At 40.2% G+C, this 27,812-nt stretch overlaps 2 protein-coding genes across 2 annotated transcripts; one reads left to right on the top strand and one right to left on the bottom strand.

Annotated features, from left to right (window-relative positions):
* Positions 1–49: 49 nt before the first annotated feature.
* On the top strand, positions 50–13,862 carry pgk1 (phosphoglycerate kinase 1). The gene is made up of 11 exons (XM_075486858.1): positions 50–201; positions 2,704–2,754; positions 2,946–3,101; positions 3,216–3,360; positions 7,409–7,512; positions 9,064–9,183; positions 10,096–10,210; positions 10,782–10,961; positions 11,081–11,258; positions 13,000–13,098; positions 13,185–13,862. Exons 1-11 carry the CDS (start codon positions 137–139, stop codon positions 13,223–13,225), a joined length of 1,254 nt encoding a protein of 417 aa, XP_075342973.1. The 5' UTR covers positions 50–136; the 3' UTR covers positions 13,226–13,862.
* A 478-nt stretch (positions 13,863–14,340) lies between these two features.
* LOC142401449 (uncharacterized) lies at positions 14,341–25,332 on the bottom strand. Its single transcript, XM_075486868.1, has 12 exons — positions 25,278–25,332; positions 22,345–22,449; positions 20,217–20,259; positions 19,785–19,828; positions 19,634–19,667; positions 18,988–19,019; positions 18,869–18,910; positions 18,703–18,739; positions 16,904–16,950; positions 16,767–16,826; positions 16,616–16,657; positions 14,341–15,571 (listed from the first exon to the last, which is right to left on the bottom strand). The coding sequence occupies exons 2-12, from the start codon at positions 22,445–22,447 to the stop codon at positions 15,528–15,530; spliced, it is 528 nt and encodes a 175-aa protein (XP_075342983.1). The 5' UTR covers positions 22,448–22,449; positions 25,278–25,332; the 3' UTR covers positions 14,341–15,527.
* Positions 25,333–27,812: the final 2,480 nt, after the last annotated feature.

The raw sequence follows: 27,812 nt of genomic DNA, 5'->3' as shown, positions 1-27,812 counted from the left end.
GCGGAGGGTGTGCTCTGCCCCGCCCTGCCTCTCTTCCTTTTCTCTGCGCTAAGGTCACAGCTGTCATTCGGTAGCTAACCAGGCGGCTGAGACCCATCCAGGAAGGTGCACGGAAGAACCAGCAAAGCTAAGCAACATGTCACTGTCTAACAAACTTACCTTGGACAAGGTGGATGTCAAGGAGAAGCGCGTTATCATGAGGTAAGCTTTTTATTATATTGAACTACATCAGCTAAACGAAGTTTTAAATAAGGATGTGAGCTAGCTAGTTGATATCCATAAAATATCACGTGTGGCCTTCTGCGGTAGCAACCAGATTTGTAGACGTACGTATAGTTTTCATGTGAAGGCTCAAGAAAAGGGTTAACGAGGTCTCGAGGCACTTCAAGCAAGTGGGGATAGGACAGGAAGTGAAATTTGTTCGTCACGTTTTCCATCCATGCTACGTGCCAGTGGGGAGATGCTAGATGGATGAGAACCCTACATCCGAAATGTAGCTGGAGTCAGTCCTGTGAATACACACATCCCTGTATAATGAAGCCTTCGTATTTTCCTATGATTAAACCACACACTGCACTGGTAAGATTAACTACTCATGTAGGTATTCACAAATGGATATGTGTGTCTCTTAACGTGGATGGATCCGAGCCTTCATCGAGGCCATTAAACATGGCAGACACAGAGAGCTTTAACGTCAGAATTTGATGAGATGAATAATGCCGGGAAACATATTGCGTTATATCACTAACAATCTAAACCATAAATGGATTTAGTTTAGTGATTTTAAAAATTGGCATCCACTGAACTGCTTAGGTGAATTCTGAAGTGCCAGTTTCATCCACACAAGTGGATTGAAACAACTCTAACTCTTGTGAAACACATGCAGTCGTCAATGATTTTTTTGCTATTGCTATTTGGTGAACTACTATAATGAGTAAGAATTTTTGCATTAGTTTATATATTAAAAAATAATAATAATTGAATGATTTAAAAATAGTAATCTCAAAGGCAAGGGAATCCAGGAAGCTTTTAATCCCTTCTTTGTTGTACGAGGAAAAATCTTTAACTGGACTTGTCTACCTGCACTCCCTGAACATTTCAAGTGCTCTTCTGCAGGCTGAGCAGGTCAGTCTATAGAAGAGCACTTGTAACCAACACCCTGTGTGGAAATGTCACAGGGCCATGTGGGTTTGCTGACGCAATGCCAGAAGGCATCAGGACAAGGTTCACCCACAGCACTCTAGGCTCTGTGTTGAAAGGTCAAAATGGGCTTTATGTTCATAGTAAGTTTGTGCAGGCAGTCTATCAGACGATGAGTTGCCTCATTCCCTGCAGAGGGTTTGTTGCAGCCTTCCACATGTAGGTGTTTTATTCAAAGATTCAAAAAGCTTTATTTATCCTGAGAGAAATTGCTGTGCAACAGTTAAGGTACAAGAGGGAAAGTACTAAAGTAAAATAAAATAAAGCTAACATAAAATAACATAAGTAACTGAATACAATATGTGCAAATTAGCAGCCTCAATTAAAAAAAAAAAAACATTGTATACAAACAAAGTGATCTTGAGAAAGTGGTATTGGGTAAAGTGACATTTGGCCTAAGGACGCATTGTTTCCGCATTGAGTTAAACAGTCTGATGGCCACAGGCAGAAAGGACTTCCTCTGGCGTTCAGTCTTGCACAGGGGTGCAATGAACCTGACGTTCATATGGAGACCTGAAGCGCTGGGCAGAAATGTTCTCACTGCAGATTTTCAGCAGCATGAAATGCAGACTTTCATCAGCACTTCAGTTAAAGTTGCACAAGCACTTAGTTAAGGGTCATGTTTCACCAAATGTTTTGCAAACTGCAACTTACCTGGGTAATTTGAACTTTCACAAACCAAAACAAAATCAATCGTCTGATTCCCTGTTTCCAACATATTGACAGATATTTTACAGATCCCCAGTCAGAACCAACAGGTGGAATTGTCAGAGTGGAGAACTGCTGCAGTTGTTACTAGTGTTGATCACATGTGGGATCCTGCTGCTTCTGAGCCGATGAATTGCTGATGTTTGCGTTTTAGGCTAAGACACTGGATTGCCGTTATAATAGCAGCAGGTGCAGACTGTGGGCAGGCTGATCGTGTGCCTCGGTCCACTGGGTCCATAGACATAGACAGAGGCAGCTGGTTATGTAACTGGCAGGAGTACGATGGGTGCAGCATGCCAGTCTACATCATTGCACAGATGGGTGTGCAGAAGCCCATGGATTTAATCTAGCTGGTAAAGGCATTTCACATGGTTTCCTTTATTGGGTATTTTCCAATGGATTCCTGTTTGGAATATAGTTTCAGTTCTCAATCCTGTTGTTGACCTCCTAATGCATAACAAACCCTCTTCTAAAGCTGCTTGAATCCAAATTCTTGTCACTATTTGGCTGTTTAGACTCACTGTCACTGCTTTCTACAGCACACCACTTGCTCAGCATTGTATTGCAGACAAATACGGATCGCAGCCAGCTGAACATTTAGCAGTTTAACAGTCAGAAGTTCCCATCATCAGACGGTGAAACACAAGGCTAAAAGAAAGTACATATTTGACGGATGGACGGCTCAGATTCAGTATCTTGTTGGTTTGAAAAGGATGTCTCAGATCTTCCCAGCAGCCTCAGTGACACATTCACCATCTTACTTCTCCGTTGATGAAAAACGTTGTTCTCTTTCAGAGTCGACTTCAACGTTCCCATGAAGGACAAGAAAATCACAAACAACCAGAGGTAGGGGTCTTCTCTGTTTGTAAAAAATATATAATAAATAAGGCTGGGAAAGTTTTTTTTAATCGCATCTCAAACACAATATTAACATTTGAAATCTGCAGAATAATGTTTTTTTTTTTTTTTTTTTTTTTTTTTTAAAGGTTATATAGTACCTGAAGTGGCTTCATTCAAATCTCTTCTTTGATTATCAGGATCAAGGCAGCAGTTCCCACCATCAAGCACTGTCTGGACCACGGGGCCAAGTCCGTCGTGCTGATGAGCCATCTGGGCCGTCCCGATGGGAACTTTGTGCCTGAGAAATATTCCTTGGAGCCTGTTGCCGCTGAGCTGAAGACCCTTTTGGGAAAGTGAGTTGATTTATTTATTTGCTACACGTAGAGTTTATTTTAAAGAAGAAAAGGTAAAAATCTTGAGGATTGAACATCTATGTTTCCGTAATCATCTCCTCTGGAACTCTACAGGGATGTCACCTTCCTGAAGGACTGTGTGGGTCCTGAGGTGGAAGCTGCCTGCGCTAGCCCCGCTGCCGGATCTGTCATCCTGCTGGAGAACCTCCGCTTCCATGTCGCAGAGGAGGGAAAAGGCAAGGATGCCTCTGGAAACAAGGTGAGCCTCCAAGCGTGATGCCTCTTAAAGTTTGTATCACATCAGTGTTTGTTTTTTTTTGTTTGTTTTGTTTTAATTACATATGGAGGGTTGAACAGAAGGGAGGTGTGTTTACTGTCAGAAGTGATGGAAGTATTAGCTGTGACATAAGAAACTTTACTTAAACATTCATGGAAATCTAAACGGGTATGCAGATCTTTCCAGAGGAGTCGCAGATTTATTAGATTTCTTTCAGTCAGTTTTAAGATGATTACTTATTGGTACATGGTATAACTTTGACAAAATGAAAAGATATGGAGCTTCACGTGTGTCCCTTTGACTGCTTTACTTACTGTCGTATTGGCTCCCCATCAGTCTTATAGTCTTCACCCTGTCCTTCTTCCCTCTCTCTCTCTCTCTTCTACCATTTTAACCCAATAGCTAAATTTGACTTTGAGTAGCAAAAAAAGTCGGGGGTGAAAGGAAAATGTTCAAAATCAAATCGAAAAATGACCGGCGAGTTTCCTGAAAAACAGTTTGAAGACTGAAATGCCATCACTGACCCGAGCAGAATCATCCAACAGCCTCTAAAGAACTCCGAGGTTCATCAGTGATGGGTGCTCACACGCTGACTGGCCTTTATCATGCAGATACAGCTGTCATGCAGACACGTCTCTTGCCATGATTATCAGACAATCACAAAGGCAACGTGATGATTTAGTCTGTTGAAGAGAACCAGCAGTTTGTCTCTCCTCCTCCTGGCCACTGGAAACATCAGAGACTGGGGAGCTTTTGCCACAGTTCAAGCAAGTTCTGCACAGTTTTCTGAGTCCAAGCAGACTTTACTTCCTTTACCCTGCTTTCCATCATGTTTGTTCCTCTACATTCCATTCCCATTGGGTTTAGCTGACATTTCATTCAACTCTCTCTGGACACAGCTGAGGGGTGTTTTCTTTTTGTTATTTAAACAAAAAAATGCTATCATCGTTTCAGCTCTAGTGTACATGTTGGAATAAAATCAAAATAATCAGCTCAGTCCCGAGTACAACAAATAGATTTGATATTTTACACTGGCCAGAATCTCTGAATTCTCGGTCACCTGCAGGAAAACTGTCCCTGCAGCTGCAGTGTCCCCTGAATGTGCTGCCGCACTGTGTGATGATGTCACAGTCCAGACAGGAGTGGTGCAGAACCCCCCCCCCCCCCCCCCCCCCCCAGAAACGGTGAATAAACAGAGCAGGCCCTGTAACATTTCAACAGTTACTTGTGTTGAGCTAAATCACATCTCCAGTCTTAAAGAGCCCTCTGGAAGAAGCAGGGTCTATACTTCTAACCTCATCATGCTGCATCAGGTGATCTAACAGCTGGTGACTCTGGACTGTTATCAGACATCATATGAAAGGTGTGTTGCTCCTCTCAGAGGCAGCTCAGCAGTTTTGACCTGTTGACATTTATTCTGAAGGTCATTTGGCTTTTCCTGACCTGAGAGGCCTGACTGGTATGCCACTTGGGTTCTACTGTACTGCAGTGCTGTATCACACCAGGGCCTTTCTATTTTTACTGCATAAAGTGTCTCGGTGGCAGATCTGAAATCATCGTACTTGCTTGGTTAATGGGACTCTGACATTTTGGCCAGTAGAAGAGATCCTGAGCTACACTGTGGGATTTATGGAATCCATTTTTGAAGTCTGTCCCATGAGGGACCAGAATAAAGAATATTTCTACTTCAGTATTTTATGGAGATGTGATCCCTGGATCTTTGTGCCCAAATGGCTTTAAAGGGATAGTTCGCCACTTTTGACATGAAGCTGTATGACATCCCATATTGGCAATATCATTTATAAACATTTTCTTACCTCCCGCTGCGTCCTGTGAGCCGAGTTCCAGCCTCGTTTTGGCATTGACGAAAGTAGTCCGGCTAGTTTGCTAGGGTCCCGAAAATAAAGCGTTTTGCTTCTCAAAACAATATGCGTTCAAAAGAGTAATACATTTGCATCACAAAATCGTTCATCCAGAAAAAGTCAGACCTCACATCGCTTGGCGCTATTTTTGCCTCCCTTGATATCAATGCGTTCAGCCACCTAGCGATAGCTGCACCTGTTACGGTGTTTACTGCTCGGAAGCAGGGGACTGCTCGGTCTGCTCTTCGGTCTGCACAGTTTACACAGCTCGTAGTGATACAAAGGTAGAGAGAAATAGCACCAAGCGATGTGAGGTCTGACTTTTTCTGGAAGAACGATTTTTGTGATGCAAATGTATTACTCTTTTGAACGCATATTGTTTTGAGAAGCAAGACGCTTTATTTTTTTTTTAAGCCCCAGCCAACTAGCCGGACTACCTTCGTCAACGCCAAAACTCGGCTGGAACTCGGCTCACAGGACGCAGCAGGGGGTAAGTCAAATTTAATAAAAAATATTGCTAATATGGGATGTCATACAGCTTCATGTCAAGAGGCGAACTATCTCTTTAAGATGGCTTTGGTATGATACAGCCTTTTTCTTCATTTTGTAAACAGGGATCCAAGAATATTCTATTCTGGCATTGGCCACATCAGAGCCTCATGCAATGAGATGCTCAGTGTATGAACTGTGATCAAGAACAAGGTGGGAAGTTAATGTAGTGGCAAATCCAGCTGTTTTGGGGTCCTTTCTTTGTGATTTTGATCCTGCATTATAATATTTCCAAATTAACTGAAACTTCTTCTGTTGTAGTTGAATTTGTTTTGTTTTCATCACATGGCATGTGATGACATGCCATGAACCAATGAACCGAACAAGTCAGGTCTGCCATCAAGAGAAAAGACCCGCATCAACCTCGTGCTAAGTGCTCATTTCACGGGTTCCCCGCGTCATGTGTAAATTATCTGCACATCCCGACCCAGTAAGCGGTCAGGATTGGTTCCTTCAGTATGCTTCATGGGACATTCGGGATGTCGGACCTCGGCTCTCTGAGACTCTGAAATCTTCAGCACAAGCATCCCTGTCCGATTTTGTTCATTGTAACGCATTAATGGAAAAAAAAAAGGGCAAAAATAACAAGTGTTATTTGGACATAATTACAAGGTTAGAAACACGATTTTTATCATGGCTATGAGTTTTAGCTTACCTGGTGGCAACGGTAGGTTTCCAGCGCTACGATCCTGGTGATCGTATGGTGATGGAATTTATTTTTATTTAATCAGATTTCTGGATGAAAATGAAGATTTATGTACTTCCTTGGTGCAGTTGGTTTCCCTGTGTAACCCCACCGGACTCCTGGGGTAAAATGCATTTGGAAGGTTGCAGTTTTCAGATGTTCTGTTGCTCAGTTTTAATTATAAAAGTTTTTTTTTTTATTATATTTTACTGGTGACTTTCAAATGGATGCAGTGGCTTTTTATGGTTGAATCTGTCTTTAGTTGCATGTCTGAATGCCACATTCGTCTGGCTGCAGCACTGAGGATAAATCTGTCACTGTGGAAGCCACATTCAGCAAAAACAGTAGAGGATGATTGATGATTTGTCCCCGTTTTCAATCACTGTGATGGTGTTTTGTTTTTAAGGGGAAAAAAAATGATAAACGGTACCATGTTGCTGGCTTTTAAAACCATCATCAGCCATTTGTGCTGAAGGGGAAAGTGAAATGCAGGCAGTAATAACTGGACTGTAGTCTGACTGTCTGACATTTGGTCGACACCGAAGAACTGTGTTGACCTTTTTCTGCCCTCCAGTCCAGCAGCCGAAACCTTTGGCTGTTAAAGTGCAGCAGAAACACGATCCACAGTTTACTGACTGCATCATGATGGTGAGACTGGTCCATAATCTCTGCAGCCAGGTGATAGCTGGACGACGTGTTTGCTGGTAAAACAGTAGGAACTTATTTAAACGGCAGATATTGAGTCTTGGGGGTGAGAGCTTTTGTGTTCTGAGCTGGCAGCTCGACTCATGTTGCAACAGCTGTCAGGTGAACATGTGCAACAGGTGCACGCAGCCATGTGTGTTCCACAATGTTGTTAAAATAATGAAGCTTTGAAAAAGAAAAACTCTTTTGGTGTTCATCATCTTACCTCCTTTCTTTGTTTGTCCTTCAGACTAAGGCCACCCAGGAGCAGATCGACTCCTTCAGGGCATCTTTGTCCAAACTGGGAGACGTTTACATCAACGATGCTTTCGGCACGGCTCACAGAGCCCACAGGTGAGCAGCACACCGACTGCCTAAATGATGATCAGTCAGGGATATTAACCATTTTTATCCAAGCCTAACTTGGAGACTAGTTGGCAGACATATTCAGAAGACGTGTGTGTGTGTGTGTGTGTGTGTGAAACAGGAAGAATCTGTGTTTTTAAGTGAGACTATTAGAATTGAGTGTGAAAACACAATTCAATACATTTTTATTTATATAGCGCTAAATACAACAAATGTCATCTCAAGGCACTTAAATAATAAAGTCCAATTCAAGCCAATTGGAATTCAATTAATTGTAATCATAATTATTTCTAAAATAATCCAATTCGTTCCTATAGAGCCATTTCAAAAACAATTTCCTAGCTAAGGAAACCAACAGATTGCACTGAAACTTGTCTTCAGTCCAATCTCCCGGCCTGAGCGTGCCTGAGGCGACTGTGGAGAGAAACGACTCCCTTTAACAGGAAGAAACCTCTGGCAGAACCAGACTCAGGAAGGGTGGCCATCCGCCTCCACCAGCTGGGGTTTGAGAAGACAGAAAGGGGGGGGAAAAAAAACACTGTAACACCATTCAAAGGATATCTGTTGGAACAGGGAAACATGAGTTAATGACCACAATAATGTCACATATACATAAAGAGAGTAAAGTGAGGAAAGGTGTGACAGATGAGGCCCCCCAGCAGTCTAGGCCTATAGCAGCTTAACTATGGGATGTTTCAGGATCACCTGAGCCATCCCTAACTATAAGCTTTATCAAAAAGGAAAGTTTTAAGCCTGGTCTTAAAAGTGGAAAGGGTGTCTGCTTCCCGGACATTTACTGGCAGCTTATTCCACAATAGAGGGGCCTGATAACTGAAGGCTCTGCCTCCCATTCTACTTTTAGAAACTCTGGGAACCTCAAGTAAACCTGCAGTTTAAGAACGAAGTGCTCTGTTAGGAAAACATCTTACAATGAGATCACAGCGGTGTTGTGTGAATACTGGTTCTCAAAACAATAACATGTTGTCCCAGAAACATGTTATTGTATTTATCGGTGGTGTTAGTGCAAACTATTGCTGTGTTGAAGTTGAAGGCTGGAGTTTTCCCAGCATGCTCTGACATAAGACGAAGTAAATGGAACAAACGTTGTGTTTGACTGCTCCTCTTCACACCAGCGCCACAATGTTCTGAGTGGATGACAGTTGCAGTTTAGGAAAGCTCATTGCACCATGAGTGAGGTTAAGTGCATAGTTATTAAGGTCTCTTGGAGGCACAGTTGTAGTGTCTTTTCTGTTGATAATCGGCACACGTTGGAGTTTCGTAGTGAATGAGACACTGGAATGGCATTCAAAACCAAGCTCATCTTAATAAATGGAAAGAATGATTTTTAGCGTCCTCTGTTGTGTTGATGACACCATGAACAGGAAGCATCTCTATTTACATTGTTGAAAAATGCACTTTTCTGTAACTACCGCTGACCTGTGTGGCATACTTGTAAATTTGATTGACTTTCATAAATCCGTTTGTAATCCGAATATTTGCTGGTTTCTAACTTAATTTGTCCTCCTGCCTCTCTCGCAGCTCCATGGTGGGAGTGAATCTGCCTCAGAAGGCGGCCGGTTTCCTCATGAAGAAGGAGCTGGACTACTTTGCCATGGCTCTGGAGAAACCAAAGAGCCCCTTTCTGGCCATCCTGGGAGGGTGAGAGTCATTCATTTCAAACATTCAAGTCTGAACTTGTCACCCAGCGCTTTGACTTTAAACACTGTAAAACCATGGAAAAGACTGCATTGTTCCAGGTAACAATGAAACGCACCTGGAGGTCTGATAGGAGTAAGGCGCCTGCCAACAGGAACATCAGACTCTTACACTGTGCACACATTTTAACACTTGGACTCTAGACTTTACAGCCAACGTTTTCTTCTAATCTCATGTGGAAATGGTGTCTATTACGTAACGGGTGACTAGTAATGCATGCATGTTCAACTTCTGTAGCAGCTTCAACTGTTTTGCAGAGCAATACTTTTCTACAGCTATATTTTATTCACACAAGTTTGCTTGAACGCATTACAAGAATGTTTTAACCCTGAAAACATCCATTTTACGTTTTCTTTGATGGACTCATCGGTCTCCAAGTGGCTACTAATGGAAGAAACCTTTTGTTGACATGTTACATCAGTTTTATATCTTTAGTCTGAGTGACTATTAAATCCAGCTGAGTTAACTTCCAGCCATGGAGAGAATCGCATCTCCATTTTTTATCTTTTTATGGAAATTTGAGGTTGATTTCAGAGATTCTGATTGATTAAGCAATTGATATTTATCTCATCTATGATCTGTTTTTAAATGGTAAAAGTTGCGTTTTCTACTTTTTGAAGCCTCTTTTTGTTGTGTATGATGGCAGATGAAATATTTTTGGGCTGCTGCTCTTTGACTTGATGAAGCTGTGATGGATGAACCAATCGTGATCATTTTCCACAGATTAATTGAAAGATTAACCAACCAGAAGATTAACTATTAACATTCAGACTTGAGACTTTATTTCAGTGAAAACTTGACTCTTTCGTACATTGTCTGCTCTGATGTGTTCTTCCTCCTCGGCCGCTGTTTCAGAGCAAAGGTGAAAGATAAGATCCAGCTGATCAACAACATGTTGGATAAGGTCAACGAGATGATCATCGGCGGCGGCATGGCCTTCACCTTCCTCAAAGTCCTCAACAACATGGAGGTGAGGAAGACGACATGTCACCACATTGCTGGGAAAAAAAAACCTTCTGTTTTTGGTTAATTATAGATCAGAGTGAAATGTCATACTTAGAGCAGTCAGTCATCTGGGGTGGTGTGAAGCCCAGAATGTAGAAGCAGTGCACCAGCTCTATTCATGATTCATATCTTCATGCAAATGGTGAGTGTATGAAGTTGGATGATAAAATCCAATTCTGCAGGACTTGATGTCGGTGGTTTTCAGACTCGAGTTCGTAGCCTCAGTTTAACCTCTTCTTTTTTGAAAAGAAAGAGCAGCTGCTGTGTAACATTCCTCACTTTGTGTTTAAAGAACAACTTGCAGCTTGATGACCCCAGTCTGTCAATATGTGGCAAGAACTAGATTTTTAAAAATGATTTCAATGTTCAATAATCAGTTTTATCTGTTGGCGTTTGCAGCTTTCGGATTCTCTTTTGTACAATTCTCAGTAAACTGAGACACTCTGAAAGGTGAAATGTGCTGGGTTAGTTTTATGTGATATCGCGTTTCAACATCCCAGAAATCTTTAATCCTCCTTTCCTCTCTCCCTTCACAGATTGGAACTTCTCTGTACGACGAGGAGGGTGCCGGCATCGTCAAGGACTTGATGGCCAAAGCCAATAAGAACGGTGTGAAGATCACGCTGCCCGTCGACTTCGTCACCGCTGAGAAGTTTGACGAGAAAGCCGCCACCGGTACTGCGACCGTCGCTGCTGGCATCCCCGCCGGCTGGATGGTGAGAAGAGGACTCAAACTGATGCACCCAGACCTTTACTGTAATTAAGTCAGACACAGAAGCTTTGTTTTGTTTTTTTTAAAATGATTCTATTTTATCTCCCTTCCACTCTTCCATAGGGTCTGGACTGTGGACCAGAGAGCTCTAAAGCCTTTGGAGAGGCCGTGGGGAGGGCCAAGCAGATTGTGTGGAACGGTCCTGTCGGTGTGTTTGAGTTTGACAACTTTGCCAAGGGAACAAAGAATCTCATGGACAAAGTGGTCGAGGTGACCAAGTCGGGCTGCATTACAATCATCGGTAAGAAACTCAGTGAGGGAGGAGATCTTGTTTTGTTAGAAGCAGACCGTTCTGTATGCCGATCCAGAGTCACTGAGTTGTGCTTTCACTCCTGACTGATATGGTGACTTTTGTGGCTACAGTCGCAATACCCTCAATGCTCAATTTCAGTTAGTCTCGTCTAATTTGATCTTTTAAGGCACTGAAACCGGTAGTGGCGACAAAATTATTTGTGTGGAAGTCGAATCAGAAACAAGTGTCACAGCTGCTGCTCTGTTGCACTTTTGTCCTTTTTGAACTCAAATTCCAAAGAAAGTGGAAACGATGTGTAAAAAAATGAACAAATCAGGATGAAATATTTTGTGTATCACAAACTAACATTTTATTCACAATAGAACATAGAAAACAAATCAAATGTTGGAAGTGAGACATTTAAAGATAAAAAATTCTCATCTTGAATTTGATGGCAGCGACGTGCCTCAAAAGGCTGGAAAAGTGTAACAATAACAAACGGATAGAGGAACATGTTGCAACTAATCAGGCTAATTGGCGACAGGTCAGTAACATGATTGGTTATTAAAAAAAAAAAAAAACAGCATCTTAGAGAGGCAGAGTCTCTCAGAAATAAAGATGAGCAAAACATTTACAGCCCGGTCTTCAGTGAAGGCAGATGTTTTGTGTTTGGGGACACTGTGACGGCTGGCTTTGGCACCTTGTCTTCAAAGCTTAGTTCAACTGTCAGAAATATGGGCGTGACCTTTGAAAGTCATCTGAGGTTGGACACACAAATTAACAATGTTGTCAGGACTAGTTTTTTTCCAGTTACGTCTCCTGGCCAAAGTTAAAATGTTTTTAAGTCGTCATGACTTTGAGAAAGCCATCCATGCCCTAATAAGTTCAAGGTCAGACTGTTGCAATGCGCTTTATGTCGGCGTCTCCCAGTCTTCTCTCAGCCGCCTTCAGCTGGTGCAGAACGCTGCTGCCCGTCTTTTAACCAACACTAACAGACGTGGGCACATCACTCCTGTTCCTAACTCCCTCCATTGGCTTCCTGTCCTTTTATAGAGCTGATTTTAAACTTTTAATGTTTGTTTTTAAAGCTCTTGAAGGCCTCGCCCCATCATATTTATCTGAGCTTTTAACAGTCTGAAATCCTGGTAGAGCTCTGAGGTCAACAAATAAATTTTTGTTGGAAGTGCCCAGCTCAGAATACAAACCCTGGGGGGACTGAGCCTTTTCTGTCGCTGCCCCCAGGCTCTGGAATAAGCCCCCCGTCCAGCTGCGTCTTATTTCTGACCTGGGCCTCGTCACATCTAGGCTAAAAACCTACTTATGTAGGATGGCTTTTAATACCCAGTAGTATGATGGCACTTTTGTCTTATTTTATCTTATTTGATTTTGTTGGATTTTATTGCTTTCACTGTTCTTTTATTTTTATTTGTTTTTACTTATTCTTCTCTTTATTTATTACCTGCTGTAAAGCACTTTGGTACATCGTAAGGATTGTTTGTAAAGGGCTGTATAAATAAAATATATTTACATTTAGTTGTACTTTGGAACTCTCATATATATGCATGGTTTCTGGTTTAATTTCACAAAGGACGTACCTTTTTGACCTGTATTACTAGTTGGACAACATCCCACACACCAAGTCAAAGCTGAGCCAAGAACTGACTTGGAGAAGAAAACTGTGTTCAGGTCCTTTTTTTTTTATTTTTTCCAAAGCTTTTCTTGTAAATATTCATATGTGTGTTTTGTGCAGGTGGGGGTGACACTGCCACCTGCTGCGCTAAGTGGAACACAGAAGACAAAGTCAGCCATGTCAGCACAGGAGGCGGCGCCAGTCTGGAGCTGCTGGAGGGTGAGCGTCAGGATCACAGCAGGAAGCTCACTCGCAGGACAATGAGGCGCAAATCAAGACTAAACGTTTCTTCTCTTTGCCAACAGGTAAAGTCCTGCCCGGCGTGGACGCCCTCAGCAGTGTCTAAACCTCCTATCAGCTGGAGTGTGTCAGTGTGTGAGTGAATGTGTGTGAGAGGTGGGTAGCTCCTCGTCCAGAATCCTGTTTACTCATGAAATATCCCAAGAAGTGACCAACACATGACACCTGAACCCTGCAGCTGTTTCCTCCTCGGTCGCGTCTCACAGGAGAATCGCCTCCTCTCAGATCTGCTGTCAATAACCAGTAAAGTGCTCTGCCTTACGTCGACATGCCGTTTTAAGACAAACAGCTGGAAGTGGGAGCCAGAGATCGCTCATCTTTGACCTTTTAACAGACTTGTTAAAATGGAAATTGTATTTCTCTGCTTGCAAACTCGCCCACAGGCTGAGCTTAAACGGGCGTAAGCGCTATCCCACGAGGAGCTGTCTGCATTTACCCCCTGATAAACACTGGCTCTAGTTTGTGTGTGTGTGAATGTGTGTTTTGCATAATCACCTTGCGATTGTCACTGCACCACCCTGTGTGTGTATGTGTAGAAACTGTTAATGTGGTGTGTGTAGATGTTACATTAGGTCAGTTGGCACTGACGACAGCTCTGGTGATCCGTCTGTCCTGATTGTTGGTTCCCAAGCAGTCTGAAACATTTCACCTGTTCTGGCTAATAAAACGGTCTCTGTGTAAAACCCTTCTGATTGTCTCATTATTGAAAGTGCAGATTGGCTTTCACACAGCCCCACCTCCAGGTTGGAGATACTCATGATACAGTTGTGTCATAATATAAGTTACTCTGTAATGCGTTTGTGGAAAAGGAGCAGAAAAAAAAATGCTCTTCAGATTTACCTTAAAAAGCCTTAAAGGTAAAACATTTGCTTGTCTGGAGCACTGAGGTGTGTGTTAACACAATGCCAAGGAGGAAAGGCATTGTTGCTGCCTATTAATCTGGGAAGGGTTATAAGTAGGGCTGGGCAACGATTACAATTTTTAATCTAATTAATCACATGATTTCCCTGATTAATGGCATTTGTACACAAATTCCAAAAATGAATTAAAAAGTAGTGTATAGCTTTTAGCATTTAGTTTTATTTTAAATGTGCTGCCATGTGAATGAAAGTGCTATAACATTTGTTGTGCAAACACACTTTTAACATCAGCATCTTTCTGTAGTTTTTATGTAGAAGCCTCGCTCCACTGTCTGTTTCCTTGAATGACTTGCTGCTATCAGTTGTGTGTTTTGTCTTTAAGTGATATTTTAGACTGGAACTACTACGCTGAGAAGACAATTCAACTTGGCAGTGTTAACAGATGACTTTGGTTCTGTCGACCTCTGAAAATGGCCGAGTAAAAGTTCTGTACCCTTCTCCACGTTTGGTGGATCCGCCAATTACTTTCTTTTCCGGTTCCGCAGCAGACAGCAACAGACTTTTACAAAATAAAAGCCTGTGAGCAACAATAAAAAAAAAATATTATAACGGGTGGTCTGTGGCGTTAAGCAGGCACCCCATGTACAAGCAGCTACAGTCCTCGCTGCAGCTGACCCCTGTGCTGCGTGTCGTTCCGTCTCTCTCGGCCTCCTGTCTCTCTGAACTTTCCTATCCATTAAAGGCACAAAAGCCCAAAAAAAGATTAATAAAACCTGCGTTAATGTGCGATAAAATATTTATCGGCGTTAGGTAATTAATGAGTTAACTCGCACAGCCCTAGTTATAAGGCAATTTCCAAACTCTTTTGGAGTCCATTCTACAGAGGGAAAGATTATTCACAAGTGGAAAACATTCAAGATGGCTGTCAATCTTCCCAGGACTGGACCTCCCAGCAAGTTAACCCCAAGAGCGACATCTCAGACCTACAGGCCTCGCATGTTAAAGTTGAAGTTGCTGTTTTTTGTTTGACATGGTGGCATTACTGTTCACCCCCACTATAAAAGTAGCGCCTGCCGTATTTCTCCACTCATGAGTAAAATCTGTGATGAGAAACTCCTGCCATGAAGTGAAAAACGAGTGTTTGGTCAGTAAGTGTTGATTTTTAGAATGAAACTGCAGCCTTGTTAATCAGCGATCATGTGAAGGGCGTCATTTAATAAACTTACTTGGTAGCAACAAGCTCATCAACATTAACATTCAGGTGTGTATAGCAAAGAATTTACTTTATCAATTCAAAAACTCACTGAGACCAAGGATCTAACCTACAGTTTGCAAATGTGGATTTATTTGACCACTAGATGGCATGGTTAGATTTTATAGGAGGTACATGCAGTCCACATAATGTCCTCATACATGACTGAGATGCAAAAAGAATGACAAACTTTAACAGGATGAAGTACAAAGCTGCAGACAGATCAAATCTTCTTATTATTCTCCATTTTCATTCACATAATCCGGCTCCTCCGTCAAAGCTAAAAGAAAAACAGTTATTGTAGAAAACTAAACATATCCTAGGTGTTATTCAGAGCTTTCTGTAATAATTGTAGATCAAAGCAGCTACACAAACACAAACTTAACAAAACAAAGCAGCAAACTAAGCTTAGCATGGAAACTAAACACACAGTACAAACAGAGATGACTTCAGATGACTAAAGTGATAGTAAGTAGAAACTAGGACTAGGTGTGTAGGGAGTGCAGAAAGCAATACTAACTGAGAAAAACAAGAGAAATGAAACAAGATTACGGGACATGAAACAAAAGTAAATAACACAGAACACCAAGATGAGCTTCAGAAAGCCCATCACAGAAAATATGGAGTATAATCTCCAAGACTAGGCAACACTAAAACAGAACTAAAACCGTGAGAACATGACACACACAGTATATGATGTTACCTAACTTAAAACACCTGTTTGTACAGCAATGAACTTTTTCTTCTTAATTTTAGATTTTTTTTGTTTTTTCTCTGCAATTTTGTGGCTTTCCAACAGCACCTGAGACATTTGTGAACCTTAGAACGATGTGTTCCAGACTCATTTCGAAGCGCACCGACCTGTTGTGCACATTTCCAGGGCTGAAACTGCACTACTCACTTTTGATGGCATCATTATGGCCTTTTCAGCACAACACACTCGTGTATGGCTGTGCATGTGCAGGATCCACACAGATTTGTTTATTTTGACAGGAGCATTACATCCCAAGAGTAGGAGGAGCCAAAGAGCAAAAAAATCTCTAGTTCTACTTTAACGTCAAGTAACTGATGATCACAGGTCTATAAACAGACTTGTGTTTAATTATGGGAGCAAAAACTACTTGAAATGTATTACTTAAAAAAATCTAAGTTAATACAATAAAAGAACCCCACAGGGTTTCTATAAGACTAACGTACTGTTTTCGTCAAATGTTCTGTTAATTTTTTCTTTTTCCTTTAAATCTTTGATGAGTATTTAAAACAAACTAAAACTGCAATACACCCTCTCTGGATATGTTTGACGATTGCATTTTATGGAACTTACCAGCCTTTTGTTCCAGAAAATCTGAGTTTTCATAGTCATCATCTGTTCGGTGAAAGAGCAAATTGAACGAGTCAAGCTCGTGTTTCATGTTCAACAGTTTTGATTATGGCTCATGTCATCGAAAGATCAGAAATGCAAACACTGGACGTACCATCTGCAATTGACATTGACGGGAAGACATTTCCGTAAATGCCTGGAGTTTGATCAGCATCTAAAAAACACAGCGTGCGTATTGTAAATGTTAAGGGCAAACTTGTCAGGGATGAATATTCATGTAAAAACTCTCACCAGGTGTCCTCATCTCATTTTCATACACGGCCGCTGCAATTGGTGCTCTGTAAAACAGTGTAAACATACAATTGGCCACTGTTCACCTAAAAACACATTACTGTTTATATGGGTAAGCATCTTCAAAGAAGTGTCCATCATTACTTTTACTTTACTATGGTTTAATCTAAATCAAAGACTGGTTGGGATGACAGTTTGTCTGAGTTATTCTTTTTTATTTATTTTTTTAAAATAATTTTTTGGGGCTTTTATGCCTTTAATGGATAGGACAGTTTAGAGAGACAGGAAGCAGGGGGCAGAGAGAGGGGGAACGACATGCAGCAAAGGGCCGTCTGAACCGGGGCCATCTGCAGCGAGGACTATGGCCTCATGTACATGGGGCGCCTGCTGTACCCACTACGCCACAGACCACCCCCTGAGTTATGTTTAAAAATAAAAATCTGTTTTCGGAAGAAAGTGTAGCTTAATGACCATCTGTCCCATTTACTCTTGTAATTTGTTTCTCTAGACCATAACAGTTGAGCTCACAGTATGGAGACACCATGTTTCCATGCATACTTTGTTTAGATGTAGATTCAATTTCAAATTGATAAAATTGACTTTCTTCCCGTCAATCTACTATCAGAAATTCATAAAAACAAAGCTGCTGAGAGGCCTTCTCATAGAATGATGCTGCCACCACCATGCTTCACTGTAGAGGCAGTATGAGGGACGCCGGGGTGGCCCATACTTTGTGTTTTACCAGATTTAGTGCTTGAAGTGCTTCAAAACTCATCTGACAAAGACTTCCCTTCATCTATCTGCTCCACTAACAGTGACAGTCTGATTTCAGTAGTCCAGTTGAGGCCGCTGTCCTTCCAGCAGAGCTTCTCTTAGTTCTTCTTACTCAGTTCAGCAAGCTGTGAGGAGTTGCATCCCTAAAAGAAGGAGTCCTGGTGCTTCCATATGTCCTTCATCTCAAAACGAATGACTGATGTTAAACAGCATTTAGAGCTCTCAGGAGAAATGTTTCATACCGTTGCCCTGATCAGTGCCTGGTCAGTTTAATCACAGAGTTTCTTAAACACTATCATTGCTTTTTCACCGTGTTTATCTGTCTGAATTTTCGATAGAGCGAAAACTGAAATCTAATAAAGATGATATTCTTTGAATCCAGGCATCTACATATTGCTGGTCTCTTTAATCTGACTGGATATTTCTTCTTCCCTTCCTCACACTTTCATTTAAATGCATTTCACTCGCATCACGTGCTTTGGTCCTCAAATGTCTTGATAAGATATCTAAACTTTATACTTTTAGTTTTTAGTGTGGACAGTCTGGCTTCTTCTGCGGGATCTCTGAGGCAAGAACCTTTGACATGTTTGAAAAAAAAATCTTGGCATGTCAAATTTTCTTGCTCTGGTGTAAGATAATTTTGGTAATACAGTATAAACTCTATTCCATTATCTTTATTGACTTATCTATCTATTGAAAACCAACTGACTATTTCTCTAGATGGCAGATTTTAGTTTTGATTGAACTTTTTAGTTAGAGATTAAGCAAAAGCTTACACGTCTTACCCAATTACACCATTTAATCTAGGTGTGAATTCTCTCTGTAGCAGCAATGTTTGAGCTAAAAGAGTTCCTCACCATCATGGAACGTAAAATAAATTGTGATATATTCTATGTAAAGGTGGCTGGACTGCAGGCTTAGATTAGTTGATTTCTATTCAAATGATTGAATTCAAAGTATTACATACAATAACAGTGTTTAAGTGGCGTGTATTTGACATTTTTAATGTGACAATGAACACTTACACATAGTCATGCTCCGGACTTGAGCTGCCTGTGTGAACTGAAGCAACAAAGTGTGAAAATGTTACCACAACGGCACGGCAGTAATGCAGTTAAATGACAAATACATAAAAAATTAATGAGTAAAAGCTTATTATACGTAATTCAATGTACTGTGTCTGTAACTTACATTCTGTGATATTTATATAGTCTGACTGTCCATCGATATGAACTGTAATACATCAAGATTAGATACATAAAATATAAAGCTGATACCATTTTGAAATAAAAAAGAAAGAAAAAGCCTACCTTCTCTAAACGAAGATACCTCAAGAGTTTCACTGGAAAAGAAATCAAGCTTTTGTTCAATTTCGTTAAGGAAGATCTGCTCGATATTCTGCTGTGCTTCATCACATCCGTTTTATCCCCTGCCAGACTCAGCTTAGTCCTAATTCATCCCCTTTATGTCAGTTCATAGGTTTGGCTCTGTCCTTACTGAACTGTCATCTGTGATGTTAAATCTCTGAGTTGTGCCACACAGACGCAAACTTCAAGCTGAACACAGGTTGTCATCCAGGGCAAAACAGCTATTGGCTTTTTTACACTTAGAATTAAGTACAAAAAATACTAATTTGTCTTACCTGAACACTGTAAGATATGTGGAGAAATATGTGGCCATGAGTTACAGGTTAGTAATGAGTCAGAATTTGGATATAAACCTCCAGAGTAGGTTTTCTTAATCACTTAAAGGACTGAAAGTTGGCCTGTTGGCTAACTCGGGTACAATTACATTTACAGTAACTTGTTAACTTTTCAGACGGCTATCGGTCCTGTCATATTACCAAATATGTATGAAAGTTTCATCAAACAGATACAGCACAATCACAGCATTAAGAGAGCTACATTATCACTCTGTTGCTGTGATTAAAAGGGGATAACGTTACGCTGTACGTACGCTGCAGTTGAAGATAGCTGGTTGGTTCTGGTGACTGGAAGATCCACCGGGGAAAACAAAGGAACACGCAAACAAAAAAAAACAGGAGTTATGTGTGTTTTTGAAAAGTCTGAAAACACTCAGTGACTGAGGTTCAGCTGGTTTAATTTACCTGTTTTTGATCCCATCAATACAAATTTACTTCCTCCCCGCTGACTGGGAACAGAGAAATATAAGGTAGAAACTTTTAGAAAGTGACAGAAATATATTTATATCTAATATTCATTTTGGAGAAACACACAGGAAAACAATTTGACAGTTTTTTGATGTGAGCTTTGAGCCTTTAGAGGAGGGATAATGATCAGTCATAATATATCATCAAATCACAACAGCTTTTATCTATCGATATCCGTTATGAAAAAATCTATTAACTTTAGAGGGAAATCACAGTAGATTGAGCAGTAGATTCATACATGGGTGATTTTTGATCTTTTACACCACGGTTTGCTCTCTTCTGTCTAGATACGTTTGGCTGACGAGAGGGTTTGTTTGCATACATGTCAGATCTCACACGGAGTACAATTTTATTGAAGGAAACACTCACAATGTCTGTGGGTCGTATACAGGATTCTTCTCTTGGATGATCTCTGCAAAAATAAACAAGTTAGACAGAGCTTAAACCAAAGTCAGGCAGTTATTATGAGAAATATTCACACCAGTAGCGATAAAGATGAGCGCCTCTGTTCTGTGGAGGACAACACTGCACCACTGAGTGGGAAACCTGACTCGTGTCTTTAGCCCTCACTGAGCTGCTCCGTCCATCAATTTTTAAAGGTTTTAACAAGCTGACAATAACTTAGATCAACTACTTAATCCAGGTGTGAGGCAGATGTGCTGCTGCAGGACAGGAGAGGATCTTGCTGTTCTCTGAAGGAGGCTGATTACCTTCAGGCAGACGTCAAAGGGCCTGTAAGTTTAAGCAACAGCTCTCGTTCATATCCCCTTCATTTTACTCAATAAGGAAACATGTGATCTGTCTTCTATTTCTTTACCACAAAGTTCTGCACTTAAGATTTGATGTCAAATTTTTTTTATATATCTTTAAGTGATTTTCACTCTTTCGAGTTTTAGCTATTCAAGTGTTCTTTGGTTGCAATATTTACTTGACTTTCACATTCTGTCATTTCTCTGCATCTTATATATGTCCTGGTATTGCTGGCTATTCAACAATGTACTGCAGCTACCATTGCTCTTTTGTCAAAGTAAAATTTCACAACAGGGACAATGGATTTGATTTAATTTGGATTGATTGCAGGAGGAAAATGTGACAGCAAAGTATGAACTAAGCCAATATTTAAAACATTTAAAAAAAAAACCATCAGCATCACTGCTCTAGATCAGATGGCAGGTCAGATCAGAAGCACTGAAGATCTTGGCAAGTCACAATTATTATTTTTTGTATCAGTGTAAAATTCCAAAAATCAGGAGACATGTCTGTGCCTGAGGGACCTCAGCATTGTATTAAAAACAGACATGATTTTGTCCTGGAATGGGCTCAGGAACACGTCCAGTGAACACAGTTCACCGTACCATCACAAATGCAGAAGCCACATGTGAACATGATCCAGAAACAATGACTTCTTCTCTGCATTATCGAACTAAAAAAAAAATCAAATAAGACCCAAGACTGTTGAGCAGCAAGAATCCTACATCAGAAAAAGGGCCATTTCAATGCATTTTGATCGTCCTAAACTAGGTCCTGTATGGAAACTACAATAATTAAACTGCTCAAATCTGGATAGAATTATTCTAAAGAGGCTATAGATTCATTTAAACCCTGTTTGGGATCTGTGAAACCTTTTTCTGATTTGTGAAAATGCAGAACAGGTTAATTTTGCGGCTTTTTTTTTTTTTGCATTCTGATCGTCCTAAACTAGGTCCTGTATGGAAACTACAATAATTAGACTGCTCAAATCTGGATAGATATTCTAAAGAGTTCTTTCTTCTTTCTTTTTTATTTTCATTTGGACCATCCAAAACCAGAACCTGTATGAAATATAATTAAATATGGGCTTAATTATTCTGGACGAATGTCCGTTCAGTTTGACCAATGCCTTTTCGTGCAGTGTACGGGGGCTGAGGTGCGCTCCATTTTGTATGTTGGTGCACTACGAGGGTGGGCAAACCTATAATATAATCCATCCATGGAGCAAACGGGTTTACTTTTGGAAAATGTGAGGGGGATGAAATCATCTTGCTGTAAAAGTGGGGGTGTCGAAACACCCCCATCCCCCACGGGTAAGAGGCCCATGAGGGTAAGTGTGGAAACACCAATTATTTCCTCATAACCTGAGCAGAAATCTTAGAATGGAAGCACAAAGGACTGATAAACTGACCAGGCCTGTGTGTGGTGACGCTATGATGAGAACACACCTAATGGCACATCAGCCTCAATTCCTGAGGAGCAGCCAGTCCTGTTTGACCCACTTATGGCTGTGTGGCTGTCCCCCTGCTTTATCCTGCTGCATGCATGCAGCACACTTTTCTGACACTACTGATATTACAGAGGACCCACTTACTTGACCCAAGAGTAGAAAAGTAGCACAAAAAGTTTAGAGTAAAGCGCTTTATATGACTCATTAGCCAGATTCAGTTGTGCATGTCGACCATCAAAACTGCAGCGCAGTCAAAAGGGACCACATACTGGTTCACCCTCTGAAATTTGTACTTACTTTTTTTGCTTTTGCATCGCAGACACAGAAGTGACACTAGACTCAGAGACACCACTGACACAACAGTCAGGACTGCAGCCAGCAGACTGATGTTTACCTGCATGCCTAAAAGACAGAAAATGCAATTACTGTTCTATTGTGACATTAGAGTAACCTAGAAGTAGGCATCGCTGGTCAGCAGTTACATGCACTGAATGCGCACCTTTCCTGTTCATGTGACAGTGTACCACAGGATGTGGTTGGCCAAAAGAATACAGAAACCTCTCATGGTGTGTCTGTTGGACTCTCACCTACACATGCTGTACACACACTGCCATTTTCTCACTTCAAAAGGCAGACACTCAAGGTGTGATCTTAGTAAAGTTCACTTAATTCCCCGAGGCATCTTTATTACAGCTTCAGTAACACTGATCCTGACATAAAAAACTCACACACCACGTTTCTTGTTCAGCGTGTTTCTGAAGACATTAGATTCACAGGAATACACAAAGGGAATGTCCTTTACATGATGGGAAACAGCTCCACTTGTATGAAATGCTTGTCTGGAATAAAAACTGCAGAATGATTCCAGTTAAAAAGATAAGAAGAAGAAAAGTACAGCAGTACTGAATAAATCCAAAGGTCACAGGCAGAGGTCTCCTGGAAAAAGATTCGACTTAAAACTTTTAAAACTGTCTATAAATGACAGATTCTTATTGGTTTTTAAGCTCCCCATGTGGAGCCAGATTGTTTATCAATCATCAATTAACATTATAGTTGAAAAATTTGTAAAACACATTGAATTGACGTAGAAGCCAAATGTTGGACTGGTTTGATGGGACCTGAGCAACTCATCCCTTTATTTCTGCTTAGAACATATAGCTCTGGAAGCCCGTGTTGTATGAAAAATCATCATCAATCAATCCGTTTTTATCACAGTAACTGACTGGGATACAAATAAACTGTTAAGCAAAAGACATGCTCATTCCTTTTTACAAAACTACTCATAGAGCAGCAATGAACCAATAAATCTTACTTAACCCTGGAACACTGACGTCCGGTGATTTTCACCCATGCGACGCACATGTCCCCGGAACGGGTGGACCGAAGAACAAGTTCCCAGCGGCATTATCTATTTTTTTTTTTTTTATGAATCTCGTTAACGATTCCCTAATTTTCACACCAATTTTAGAGCCTTTTTATAGGGTACCCCCATGGCAGCTGGAAATAAAAGAGGAGAACTTTAATGTGCCATGTATTGTTGTGTTTTAACATATTTTGATGAGAGGTATTTTTTGGGGGGGTATATTATATCGGGTAGAATACACCCAACGTCAGTGATGGTGTTGCTAAAAATGTGCATTTGTGTTCTAGGGTTGATAATTAACAAGCTTTAAACAAAATTACGTATCTGTTCAGTGGTAAATGGAAAAATCATTCACTGCAGACAAGTAGATACGCACATTTCTGACACCCTCAAAGCGTGCTTAATGTGCATGTAACCTTTTATTTTCTGCATCATGATTTATCATTCCCCCATGACACCACATGTTTGTCTTTCATGTCTTGGCTCACGAAGTTTTTGGAAACTAACTAGTGGGTGTAAGGTTTTCCATCACAGTCAGACTGCATTACAGTCACCATTTACTGCTGTGTTTCTGTTACTCTGCTGCAGAGAAACGGGGCTTCATTACCGGGATACTAGGTGTCCATTCATGTGTGTGCTCTACTGGTCGATGCCAATCACAATTCTGTCTGAAGCTGTGATGAAGTCAACATATGGCGAGACAACCAACCTTATCATTCCAACATATTTTCTTAATCCTGAATCCTTATATACATAGATATCCATATAAATGTATACATATATATAGCTATGAAGAATCAGTATATTTATTTGTATGTATATAGTGATTAGCCGTTTAGCCTTTCCGTTTAAACAGGCAAGTATTCCATCTTTTAATAAAAGTTACTATATCAATTAATTTTCTATACGCTACCCGCTTAATTCAGCTCATGGGTTGCATATATCTATATATCTATATAAAAATGCAACAAAAGTGTTCTGTCACACTTTTTATTCTATTGCTCAGATCTTTAACATCCAATCCATAAAAATGAATTACCGTGCAATCTATTTATTCTTATGCATCCGAGCTATTGGTCCTGCATTTCCTTGAATTTGTAATTATATAAATTGTATAGCAACTTAATTTACCTGCTGTTTTGTTGCTCTCATGTAATTATTCCATACTTGATATTTGAAAAAGTCTATTTCCATTTTTCTTCCCTCTACTTTTCCCAATTTATATGAAGAATTTAAAGTATTACCAAATTACAAAGCACATCATTTTTGGGTATCATAAAAATGCAGAATATATAATGAATTTCATGCATTTAATGCTTTTCAAATATTAACTTTTTTACTTAAGTAAAACTATGTTATATGATATCGTTTTACTTAAGAATTTTTACAAAATACATGAAGAACCACAAACAAAACTTTTCATCACTGTACGACTTATACTGCATCACTGCATTGCTATCACAGATATTTATTGTGTATTTTAATGCTTTTCTAATATTTTATCAAGTTGCGCTGCAAAAAAGTTATTGTTGCATTGTTAAATATCTAACAATTTACAATTATGAATGGGTTAGTCACGTTTCGTCTGTAAAATTGTAATAAGTCAGATAAATGTGGAGTTAAATCTTGTAGGTTGTAAGATGCAGTTGAGTGTGAGTAAATGCACGTACCTGTCCTGGTTTTTCATGTGTTTATGTTGCCAATATTCGTATCAGCGATAATAAGTACCCTGCAATGTGCTCATGGATTCAGGATCTGATTTTTTTTCAAACATATTATCAGCTCAGAAAAAAGCATTCATGTCTACGGTATAATAAAACAATCCGGTGCCTTAACACACAAATATAAAACATCTTATCTGTGTTACCTTCAGGGGCCCAGTTGCCTTCATTCTCCACCACTGTCAGACGGCAGCTGCAGTTAGACTGAGAGCTGTGCTTCCTCTTTCAACACCTCCCCACATCCGTCAAGCACGCCTGTGATACCAATGCGGTTTGAAATGGACACAACACATCTCTAATCAGCTACTTGTTCTTTTTCTGTTCTTGTTTAAAAGCTCTGCAGAGCAAGCATCCACACTATTATAAAGTGTCAAATTTAGCTGGTCTTATATATCTTCTCTGCCATGCAAACCCAAAATGCATTAAGTAGCATTAAGACATATTCAGTAAACACACACACTTTTTGTGGCTGCTGAAAAAACCTTGCCACAATGGCTCCAGCATGATCAGATTAGCTGGTGAGACGGATGCCGCTAAGCTAACTTACTCACCATGTAATTTTTTTATTTTTTATCTTTCAACATTTTAACTATGCTTGTGTTACCATACAGGTAAACGAAAAACTGAAAAAAAAAATGAGGACGACAATTTGCAAAACTAGCTCACCAAACATGACTTGGCCTACCATAGTAGAGTAGTCTCTGACTCTAACAGGATTCATGCCATTTGAGGTGGTTGAACTATTTCAATTATAGTTAAACTTTCTTCTATCATGTACCATTCCACCACAGGAGCAAGGGGCAAAAAGGAGTTCCAAGGGAGATAATTCACCCCCAAAGTCAGCCCTGGTGGAGAGGCAGTGCTTTTCAGACTACCCTGAGCCGTCAAGTTTGGGCTTAAACATTTCTGACTGCATGAGTGTTCTGTGTTCACTCTGTTTTATTTCAATCTTTCTGTCTTGGTTATTTCAAATATGATATCCACATTACCCAACAAACAAGGGACATCTTCCGGTGTTCCATATAACATTTATGACATCCACTATATCCACTACTGGCTCCCTCAAGATATAAATCTGTCCTGAAAGGAATGTCCTCTTTTGGTAAAGTGGATAATGTTTCTTCTTTCAGTTTTCAATGTATTTTTGTGTTTTCACATGGTCATCCATAAAATCAATAAATCATTTTTCAGTAGATGTGTTGGAATACGAGTGTCAAAGCTATTTCCACCTCAACTGCATGTGAAAAAGTGAAATGGCAATGCAGGGAGAGTTATGTATTTTCCTTTGGTGTGGGAGGACTCTGTTGGATCCTTGGCAGTCCTTAAGTTCACAGTGGTTTGATTGGAGATTAATTTTTAACTTTCCAAATTTGACCAACCAACAAACAACGTGACAAAAATAGAACCCTACGCATTTACAAATGGTCGAAGTGATGGGGACCTTCCATTGTTTGCTGTCCAACTCCTGAAATCTGATAACTTTAAGTTGTATTGCAGGAATAATTGTTACTGTTTGTGAACACAAAATTCAAACTCAGTCATTTATGTGGTTGTCAGCTGTGTTGTAAAGCATAAATAACTGTTTGAAACATGTCACACGAATAGTTCTTTATCGAATGATGCGAGGCTCACTTCCTCATTGACTGTATGTGTTGCGTTAACTGATTTTGTGTTAGTACAACTGAAGCTTGAGGCTTGACTGCTCTATAGACAAAAACACCTCCTACACTATGGTGAGGAGTGTCAGAAAAGAGTGACACACTTCAACCAACTCAATTAGCCTAATCCACCCTCAGTGGAAATAAAAAGACCCAGGGCTAAAACAAATCTTTTTAGTTCCATTAAAAATGGACATGGATCAGACTGTGTTTTTCACTAGGGGCACATTAGCTTAATAAACTTTTAGGAAACAATATAGAAATAATTCAACCTAGGCTCATGACAGGTTCAAGTTGTGTATTTTCACACTTGCATCATTCAAAGGATTGTGTTTTATACATGTGATTTTAATTGTGACTAACACATCACGTATTAATCATCATCTTGATTTCAAACCCATACATTTATAATGACCATAATGCCTACCAACACAGCAGTTTCACCAAAACACCTTTATCTTATCCAACATGACAGCAATTTTTGCATTTAAGAACAAGCATTTAACTATTATTGAAAACAGACCTATTAAACCCATAGTAATATGAAAAGCATGTTTGTTTACTCTAGAAAGATACTATTGATTATAAAGAACATGATCACCAGCCTAAGAATGGTAATGATGCCAGTTCAGAACACCAGGAGCATGAGGAGATTATTGATATGAGTAACAGACAGATGCTTTCATCTTGTTCTGGAGAAAAACAAGCTAGAAGGCCAGATGGAGGGGGAAAAAAAGCTCTCTGTAGAGAAAACATTGAGGTTACTTTTGTGTGAAAGGGCACTACACGTAAACAAGATAAAAGGCAAGCTGAACACCAAAAGGCAGAGACAGAGGCTTTGCTCAAGTAACAGACATGAGGCATTTCATCCACCTGGAGATGGAGAAGATGGAAGAATAAAGTAAAGCCTTCGAAGAGAGAAGGTAAGAGACTGAAGAAGAACTTTAATACGGACAAGCATACCATGTTTAATTAGAGCAGTGGTTGTTAAACTTTTTTTGCCATGCCCCCCCCCCCCTGGAG

Source organism: Odontesthes bonariensis, chromosome 16 (genome assembly GCF_027942865.1).
Source record: "Odontesthes bonariensis isolate fOdoBon6 chromosome 16, fOdoBon6.hap1, whole genome shotgun sequence".
In the NCBI taxonomy this organism is placed as follows: domain Eukaryota; kingdom Metazoa; phylum Chordata; class Actinopteri; order Atheriniformes; family Atherinopsidae; genus Odontesthes; species Odontesthes bonariensis.
Note: the sequence above shows the minus strand (reverse complement) of the source record. Positions and strands in the feature narration are given on the sequence as shown.

Bases quoted from the DNA above. Each gene is read 5' to 3' on its own strand.
- pgk1 (XM_075486858.1), top strand. From the start codon at position 137: ATGTCACTGTCTAACAAACTTACCTTGGACAAGGTGGATGTCAAGGAG. The intron at 2,755-2,945 runs GTAGGGGTCTTC...TTTGATTATCAG, and splicing joins AAAATCACAAACAACCAGAG to GATCAAGGCAGCAGTTCCCA. The intron at 11,259-12,999 runs GTAAGAAACTCA...TGTTTTGTGCAG, and splicing joins GGGCTGCATTACAATCATCG to GTGGGGGTGACACTGCCACC.
- LOC142401449 (XM_075486868.1), bottom strand. From the start codon at position 22,447: ATGCAGGTAAACATCAGTCTGCTGGCTGCAGTCCTGACTGTTGTGTCA. The intron at 19,668-19,784 runs GTAAATTAAACC...TGGATCTTCCAG, and splicing joins ATTGATGGGATCAAAAACAG to TCACCAGAACCAACCAGCTA. The intron at 18,740-18,868 runs GTAAGTTACAGA...TTGTTGCTTCAG, and splicing joins CTATATAAATATCACAGAAT to TTCACACAGGCAGCTCAAGT.